The sequence below is a fragment of the Nuphar pumila genome, chromosome 13, assembly GCF_984573655.1.
Source record: "Nuphar pumila chromosome 13, dmNupPumi1.hap1.1, whole genome shotgun sequence".
In the NCBI taxonomy this organism is placed as follows: domain Eukaryota; kingdom Viridiplantae; phylum Streptophyta; class Magnoliopsida; order Nymphaeales; family Nymphaeaceae; genus Nuphar; species Nuphar pumila.
The window spans coordinates 48,492,706-48,502,457 of NC_143261.1; the positions used below are offsets into that span (position 1 = coordinate 48,492,706).

General features: G+C 42.9%; 1 protein-coding gene across 1 annotated transcript; it reads left to right on the forward strand.

The window, feature by feature from the left end:
* Positions 1-2,391: 2,391 nt before the first annotated feature.
* LOC149818296 (uncharacterized) lies at positions 2,392-4,260 on the forward strand. The gene has a single exon (XM_089985128.1). The coding sequence runs from the start codon at positions 2,586-2,588 to the stop codon at positions 3,933-3,935; it is 1,350 nt and encodes a 449-aa protein (XP_089841254.1). The 5' UTR covers positions 2,392-2,585; the 3' UTR covers positions 3,936-4,260.
* The last annotated feature ends 5,492 nt before the right edge of the window (positions 4,261-9,752 follow it).

Consider the following 9,752-nt stretch of genomic DNA (forward strand, 5'->3'; position numbering starts at 1 on the left):
TTTTTCCCGAAAAAAGAAAAAAAGCCGAAATCAGTCTGAATGGAATCGAATTGAATAACAGTAAAAAAAAAAAAAGACATATATACAGACTGAATCAGCCCCTTCATTCAATAAAAAAGGGGCCGATTCCATTCGATTCGGATAATACTGCTAAAAAGCAAATCAAGCTTGGAATTATAACATTAATCATTAATGCATTTAACTACGATTAGGGAGCGCTTAATTGAGCTTAATCAAGAGTTAAGGCCTCAAAAAATTTCCCACATTAGGAATTGGCTTGGGAGTTGGGCGGGCCCCATCCGACTTTTGAGGCCGTGCTGCGTGAAAAGGGAGTGGGGCCCACCGGACGGTTGGAAAGCCGTTTCGAAGCTGGCCCCACACCGGCTCATGATTTCCGTTGAGATTTTCACGGCGCACGCGAGCCAGGGTCTCACATCTCTTTTAGATGCCGCCCCACGATCCGCATGATTCTTTGGTCGTCCTAGAACCACAAATGCCCTCCATCTCCAAACTAATGACAACACTATCCCCTCCCCCCCTTTTATACTGTCCCTGTCCCTGTCCCATGGTGGGTGACTGACTGACGGGGAGCGGCTGTTACATTACTGAGCTAGGGTAGGGTAGTTCATCAGACAGCAAATAGCTCCCTTCATATACAAGGTGTGACCTTGTACCATGCCCAATTAAAATTGATTATATGCATTGGCAGGTTGGCATAAATGCACCACCAGCTCATGTTGGTCATGGACCTTTTGGGAAAAAAGAAAAAAAAAATGATACCTAACTTGGTTGCTACTTTCATGGACCCACCTCCTTGGTTGTACCTGTACCTGTAGCAACTGAGCTCCAAGTCTCCAGAGCAGCTGCACTCACAGTAGCACAATGGATGGTTGAGCTCAAGAATCAATAAGTTGTAGATGCAGCTACAAGCTTAGGCCACTGCTTCAAAAAGAAAATGTATAAACTGAGATAGGTATTAATGATGGTCATTGTGTGCAGCAGGGCAAAATGGATCAAACATATTTTAGAATAGCATAGAAGGTGCTCAAACAGAAGGGTGGTTGTGTTTGTGTGTCATGTGTGTACAGCCCATCCACTCAGCCAGACAGCCTCTCACGTTGACCACAATCAATATTTATGCTTTGAGGATGATGATGCATGATAGGTTTTTGGTGGCATGAATGATCGATCCTCTATCAGCAACATTGTCAAAAAAAAAAAAAAAAAAGTCAGGTTTAGTAACCAACACATAGTTAAGCTTCACTATCCCTCTACCACAGCTCTAGCTTACAAAATGAAATTTCCACTTTATATATATATATATATATATATATATATATCTCACTCCCCTCTCTCTCTCTCTCTTAACTAATTTACTGTTACTAGGCCTTTACCTTTATTGTGGGTACTGCTTGTATTAGTCAGAGTTAAATTCCAAGCGCAACGATCGTGCCAAGAATATCGCTGGTGTCATTATATTCCTTGACAGCATTTCCCTCGACCCCCTCCACAAGCCAGGGACATCACAGTAATTTTACAAAGAAAGAAACCCCTCCCTCCCAAGTGTTCAACCAGGCCACCAAATGTACAGAAACCACGTAACCCACACTTATCTCCACCGCCCACTTGAGACGATGAACCGCCCGTGAACAGTTAAGAGTCCAAACTCCAAAAGGGTACAACCGAGAGCCACAAAATCAGCTGCATCGTGGCCATCCATTTGATGGCCAGCTGAGGCCTCGTTTATTAAAAAAAAATAAAACAGTGGAAAATGGGGAAGAGGAGGAGGTCACGAGCCGTGTGGTGTGGGGGAGGAGCTATCAAATTCCACGCTGGGTTGGGTCAATGGTTTACCGACTGAGGAAGGCGGCAACATAAGCGGTTTCCCTGCTATAAAAGGGGTATGCCGTCAGGAAATGAGGTGTGAAAGGAAACGGATAGATACGAAAGATTTTGAATGGGGCGGGGGGGGGGGGGGGGGGGGAGGCTTTAAAAGTAAAAAAAAAAACGGATTACGGGGGACAGAAGGCCTTTGATTTCCTTCTAAAATTTATCCTCTCATTGAATTCGGATTGACTCTCCCAGATAAGAATTAAAGATTTGGCACCAAGGATATCGGTTAAATTCTTGGAAACTTCAAGCCTTGCCTTCCTCTCTCTCACACAGAGAAAGAGGGGAGGAAGAAGGGAGTACGCATCCAAAATCCTTAAAAAGGAAATTTATTTATTTTATTTCGAAGTGGGTGGCGACGTGAGGTATCTTTTAGTGGAGCAAGCAATCACCCCAAAGGAAGAGAGAGAGGAAAGAAAAACCCAACAAAGAAAAATAAAGATGAGATTAGAGAAAAGAAGGGAACGTGATAGTCAAGAGAGAGAGAGAGAGAGAGGGGAGGTAAAGAGAAAGAGAGAGACTTGAAGTAGGTTTGAAGTCTTTTTCTTCTTCCTCCTCCTCTTCTTATTTGCTTTTTTTTTTGTTTCCCTTGTCTCTTGAGATCCCATTAGAGTAAGTGGTATTGAAGCAAACCATCTGCCTCTCTAGAGAGAAAGAGAGGGAGAGAGCCGACCCCCCTCACTGAATCAGCTTGCATGGAAGCTCAAGGCTCCGTTACCGGGCCGGAGAAACCCACAGAGACCGGAATCAAGCTGAAGATAAAGATGAGGAGCAGGGAACCCACCGAAGGTGAGGCCGGCTCCCCGCCAGAATCGGCTACCGTCTCCGGCTACAGCACCGGAGACGACGGCTCGATCGAGCATGTGTGCAAGGTCTGCAACAAGTCGTTCAGCTCGGGAAGAGCCCTCGGAGTCCACATGAGAGTTCATGGTGGCACCGCCTCTGAGTGGTTCACCACCAGGGGTTCCCCTGAACACCACCACCTGCGGCAGAATCAGCAACCCCACCACATCGAAGAGGACAACACGGCCACCGATGATTCAGCCGAAGCTGATTCAGAGCTGAAAAGGAAGCCCACCACCGCCTGTGTTCTCTGCAAAAAGCAGTTCCCATCCCTGAAATCACTGTTTGGTCACATGAGGTGCCACCCCGATCGGAACTGGAGGGGAATTCAGCCACCCGAGAAGCTCCAGAGCTCCCCTTCTTCCACTGTCTCCGACTCCGAGCCGAACTCCCCGGCATTGAAGAAAACCAGAGCCGGGATCGCCTCGTGGCCGAGGCGGCGAAAGAGGAGCATGGCGGAGGCCGGGCTGCTGCGATCTGAGAACGATGATATCGGATTCGACGATCCCATCTTCGATGCCGCTTATGACCTGATGATGCTCAAGAACGCCAAGAATCCGTCCGCTATGGTTTTTCCGGAGAGGCGAAGCCGAGCAGCAGAGCACGATGAAGAAGACGGGCAGGATTCCAGGCCTTCGAAAAAGAAGAAGAAGAAGAAGAAGAAGAAGAAGATCAGAGCTCTCATGGATCGGTCCGAGAAGTATCGATGCACTACTTGCCAGAAGGTGTTCTCTTCCCACCAAGCTCTTGGGGGACACAGAACCAGCCACAGGAAGACCAAAGAAGAGCTCCTCAATGCGGAAGCTGCGGAGAAAGAGGTCGCTGAGCCCCTCTATGAGCTCCCCTCGCTGGAATTCGACGCTGACGAGCTGCCGGTCCACCAGTGTAAGATCTGTCACAAGTCCTTCCCATCTGGGCAGGCGCTCGGTGGACACAAGAGGTGTCATTGGAACGAAGACAGGGCTGCCGCAGCCATCATGTTCGAAGCTGCCGACAGCTCGTCCATGGCCACTATCAGTACTGAACAGAAGAGAAGTCCGATCTTTCCGGGTTTCGACCTCAATGAGGTGGCGCCACTGGAGGAAGCTGATCTTGATGCTCTATACAGTATGGTCGATGTGGTTCCTGCAGCTGCGAAGCTGCTCGGAGTTGAGGCTGCGACTAACAATGCCGCGTATCTGATTCATTATCCATCTGCTTGAGGTTTTACAGTGTTTCTGATGCACAATTCTACTGAATATGAGTCGGTCCAGACCTGGGGAGCTCGGATTTTGGTGTCTGGTTTCTTTCTTCTAACAGAGGAAAGCAATTTTGGGGTGCCTAGATATGGCTTGAGCTTGAAGCAGAAGAAAACAGAGGAAATGTTGGTGTTTCCCTCACTGTTTTTCTTTCTTTCTTTCTTTTACTGTTTAGTTCTTTTGGTTTTCTCTGCTGCAGCAAAACACAGGAATGAAGGATAACAATTTGTTTTCTGATCCTGAAGAAAGTCACTGTAAGCACCTTTTTTTACTGTACAGTTGTTAGTTCTTGTTCCCAGGAGTTACAGGCTTTATTGGTAAATATTGTTTAGTCTTCGGTATTGAATTCATGGGCCTTACCAATGTTGGTTTTCGGGTTTTTCTTTTCTTTTGAAGTGCTACTTCTTTTCCTTGTTGACTGGTGCACTTATTTGTCATGTTCTGCTATACAGTTATAAGCTTCTCATCCCATTTCTTTCAATTGGAGCGGAATTCTATTTAATTAATTAAATTTTTACAAGGAGAGAAACGCAGAACTTTTCAGTAAAATGCGGTATCACTGTGACCCAAGGCCAAGATAACAATCAAAAGGTCATTCTGTTGAAAAAGTTGCCAAGAATCAGTTAGCTGTTTTGGATTTTTTTTATTGCAAACTACTGTTGCTAATTTAATAAGTTTGTTCTCTGAACTTTTTTTTTCTGGCTTATATATCTGTGTGATTTCTTGTTTTTGTAATGTTTGGTGAGCTTCCTGTGTTTGATTTGGTTGTACTGACTAATTCTAAATTAATTTAATTTAAGGCTAGAAGAAGGGGAGCTTTAACTGTCTGCTGACTGCTTCTTGTGACCCTTGAAAGCAACATCCTCTTTACTAATTATTTGACTTTCTAACCACTTTCACGCTATACTTTTAAATTCTCAATCTTGTATATATATATATATATATATATATATATAGCTTTCATTTGAAGTCTGTGCTGTAGCCAAAGTTCCTCTTGTGTTCCTGTTCTCTTTGCCCATCTATCACTCTTTGACTGTTGCAGTGACTAATCGCTAAGTTTGTGTTCTTTCTAGCTTTCTACATCAATTGTGGTTGTTCGCCAGACTAGGTTTCTTCCACAACTTCTTTTGTTCATTTTTTACTTGGGATTGGCAGTGCCAAACAGTTCATTATCATTAAGAATGTAGACATCGTTTGTGTGTTTGCAAAGTGGTAATGGGTCTCTACAAAATGGAAAAACCCAAGAAGTAAACTTGTGTGATGGTAAATAAGAATGTAATCCTAAATCTTTTAGGGTGAAATCAATAAAATTGAGGTCAGTAAGGGAGTTAGGTTTAATCAACCTGCTTCTTTACTCTTACTCTAAGCCCTAGCATGTGGGACAGAAATGAACCTATGAGCTTCAAATAAAAAAATTCATTAAAATAAAAAGATGAGAGAGAGAGAGAGGTGGGAAGTGTGGGCTTTTTGGTGGGGAGGTTGGTATTGATACTTGGACACTTTGAATGAGTTTTCTGTATTGGTCTCGTGTGATTATCACACTAGGTGCATGTGGAATCTACAACTATTTTCATAGGGCAATTTATTCTCTCAGTTAAGTATTTGTAAGGCATTTCGGTTACATTTGAACTATTTAAAACATTTGGTATTTTCTTTCCACCATAGAATAGGACTCTCTCTCTCTCTCTCTCTCTCTCTCTCTCTCTCTCTCCCCTACAAATGCGACGAGAAATTTGTATTTGGTTGGTCTTAGCCAAATGCAGTGTCTCATTGAGCCGTCTCGTTTTACAACACTTTGAACCATAGGTGATGTTTCCGGTTACAGACCGACTTACCTCAGTCAAATGACGGTCCACACATGCACGCATTGGACTGGACTGGGTTGTCGCTGGGCTGTGTCATGGTCAAGCCCGACCCATAAAAAACATGGGCTAGGCTCAAAATCCACTCCCAGGCCCGGCCTGTTTGGTTGCAGTCCCAGCTCGGTGACCACCCTTATCCCACCAAAAGTCTTTCTTCCTGTCTGCTGTTGATCCTGGAAATCAATGGTAGAAAAGCTAGGTTGAGAAGAAGACCTAGTGGTGTGCACATCAAAGTTTTGGTCTTCTTACGCGTTGGGCCAACCTAACATGAACATCTGAGTTTCAAGAATTGGACGGGACCACGGTTGACTTGATAATGTGCACTACTAGCACACGTTGAAATGGCTACTTGACCAAGTTTTTTTTTTTTTACTGAAAGGCAAGCTGGGGTTAGGCAGACTCTTACCAGATATCTATTAAGCCCCATGTGGCAAAGAGATTCGAACCTGGCCTTCAGCTTGGCACAGGACCCTACTTACCACATGGGGTACCACCTGGGTGGTTGACCAAGTTTTTCTTGGTCATTATAAAATGGCTCAATTGAGAAGAGGGGCTACGCTCACATAAGCTTTTGACTAATGCAACACCTCTTTGTTGTTTTGTTGGCCTCTCTGCCACAGGACCTCAACACCTCAGATGGCTCATTATAAAATGGCACAGGACCCTGCATTTGTTGCAATTTGGTTATGTGCATATATGTTTGAATTCTTTATATAGGAGATTAATAAAAGACTTCTTTGGCATGCCACCCTTCATACAATTAATGAGGGCAGTGGAGCGGGGTGGGTGTGCGGGATCTCCATCCCCACCCCGGCTCAAAAATATTGCCCTCCAACCCTGTGGAGGGGAAAACTTTGGACCTCCATCCCCTCCCTAGGTAATTTAATAAATAATGAAATTTTGAACTTATTTACTAACATATATATATATATATATAAAAGATTCCGTATTTCATATATTAAGCTGGGTGAAGATTGAAATTTTGAAACATACATAGAAATACATAATATATATATATATATATATATATATATATATATATATATATATATATATATATATATATATAATTTTATATAAAAATAAGAGTATTTTAGTCCTTTTATTAACGGAGATGGAGGCGGGGGAAAGCATAAGTACAACCCCACCTCCATCCCTGCACGGGTCTTGACTTTCACCTCCATCCCCAGTTGATGCCCTCCATCCCCGCCCCAAATGGGGCGGGTCTCAGTCCACTGCCATCTCTAGGCAAAATACACTCCTAAAACCAACCCCATGTAGTTTGATAAGACATGACTACCATAGAATGCATTATAAAAATGTGCTTCGATAGGAAAATCATTTATTTTTTGTTTAGTAAATACAAAGAGGATTGCCGATTTTCTGGTCGCTGTCAGGCACTATCATTTACCGATTGCAGCTCCGATGCAAATCCATCACCAGATTTACAAAACTACACTACGATTATGCTATGAAATTGTAAATTCAATTAATAAAAAGAAAACAAAAGTAATGTGAAACTAGCAAAAAGAAAAAAAAGTTTTTTTTTTTAAAGAACAACATCAAATCTCCTACAAAATCCCCATAATGAGCATTTATAAGGAACATAAGAATAATCCTAAATTCAATTTGAAATAAATGATGATTAGGTGATTAAGATCCAAATCTAAATAAGAAGTCAAATAAAACTTAAACTAAAAATTAGATCCAAATAGATCTCCGACCCGGATTGCTCTGCTCCTACATCAAGCTCCTAGCTTCGGCCTTGTGGCAAGGGTCACAACCCGTAGACAGGAGTGCAAAACCCAAAACATTTAGTTGCTAAGCGTCCATTACTAGAACCATAGGTGCCTACCAATGACACCACTAAAGCTAAAGCTGGGATACTAAATCACAAACTTGGGAGTAACTACGATAGGCAAAGAGGGTCAAAGTTCACAAAATTGGTCATGTTTCACACTGGAAACAAGCGTGGATCCTCACAGAGTTTCCATGAACATTGCTTGTGAATTGGGCAAGTTCTTGATTGACTGGCAAGATTCCAAGCCATAATGGAAATCCCAAAATAGTCAAGTGTCCAAACCCTATCCTGGGTCTCCCTCACAACAACTTTCCAAGTGCTTGGCTGTCCAGTGTCCTAAATTTGGTGAGGCTCCAAATGTGGAGAGGGTTTTCTCACGCTAGCCGATAAGAACGTTTTGAAATAGTAAAAAAGAGCTATGGGACCAAATTTCTTTGTTATCTGCCAACATTGGCAGTTACTTCTAGGGGATAAGGTCTTGGTATATCCTTACGTAATTGAATACCCTTCCTTACCCAGCTAGGCTCGGTAAATGAGTCGAGCGGACCAAATTTGAGATGTTCAAGCTGTGCTCGTTCTCGTTTCGAGTCGAGCAAGCGGAGCTCAAGCGAAATGAGCCGAGATTGGGCTTGCTCGTTTGAAAAAACAAATGCATTAATTGTTTCAAAGCTTGAACTAATAGGAATTGAACCCTGGACCTATTGATTGGTAGGTCCTAGTCACACTAGTCATAAACCCAAGAATCGAGACTAAGCTTGTCTGGGTCAAATGCCCCAAGTAAGCAGAGCATCCACCCAACTCGAATAGCTTCATTAGAAGTGAAGTGAGGTGAGGTGAGGTCTCTTGAGCTAAACAATCGGACGCAGCTGAGCACTAGAACAGATTAAGTTAACCAACTGAGGGGGCTCCGCTTGTCTGGTAGGAGCAGTGAGTGCACGTCACCTTGTGTTGAGACGTTGCAAGTTCGAATCCCAATGGTATGGTTGTATAACTGGTAGGGTTCTGCCTAACCCCGGACTGCCTATCGGTTTAAACCAGTTTATTGGTTATAGATTTTTTTTTTTTTCCAATCTTGGGTTGGTTGGAGATTCGAATTTTAGATTATTTGGGGTCCATGCCATTCTTATTAGCAATTTGGTTGATTAATAGGTTGCTGGCTATTAAATAGGAGACCTAGAATTTTGATAGTGAGGTTGGAGATGTTACTATAATTGATCGGTTGGAGGTTTTCTTTAAGTACTAAGAAATACCTCCCTATTTTTCTTTCCCTCCTAGTAAATTTCTTGCATTCTTTTTGTTTACTGACACTGATTCAACTCCTCAATCATGGAGCCTAAATTGAACCCACTTTGATTACATCATAATCCAACAAAAATAAGCAGCACAATGTGAATTGCTGGCTGCAATCAGTTGCTTAAGAGGCTAAAACTTAGCACAGTAAAATCATCAATCTCTAAGTAGAGGATGTTTTGGAGTATTATGGTGCTTGGTAGCCCATTTTTATGATTACACGGCGACCAGAATAGCAAGATGCATTGGATAAGGCACAAGAGAGAGAGAGAGTAATGTTGAAAACCTATTTCAGAATTGACACGATCACAATGTGTATAGGTAGAGAAGGTTTTGCTACCAAATGCATGGATGGGTCCCACTTAGGGATGCAAACTGATCCGATTTCAGATCTCAAAATACATTAGAAAGTCTGATCGGTAAGGATCCGGAAAAGCCAAAATTTGCAAATTTGTCTTCCTGAATCCGACCCGTTTGCATCCTAGTCACACTATGAGGAGTGCAGAATACTCCAGTCCAGATAACTACAAAGCTTGAGCCCACACGTTTCAGATGGACAACCAAAGGTGACGTACATGCAGGGCCTGCATGAGTGGGGCCCGCTATTAGTTGACTAACGTGGAGCATACGGTTTTCCCAAGTACAAGCTCCAAAGTTGCATTTGTTAAATGCTAGGGTCACTTATCAATTAGGGAGAGTATCGTGTGTTTTCTCCTGAACACAAATTGCCTGTTCGGTCTGTACGGAGGAATGTTTTGATACCCGTGATAATTCATATGTCAATGTTGCCCACGATAACTTTATAATAAAATAACATATAAAAAAGGT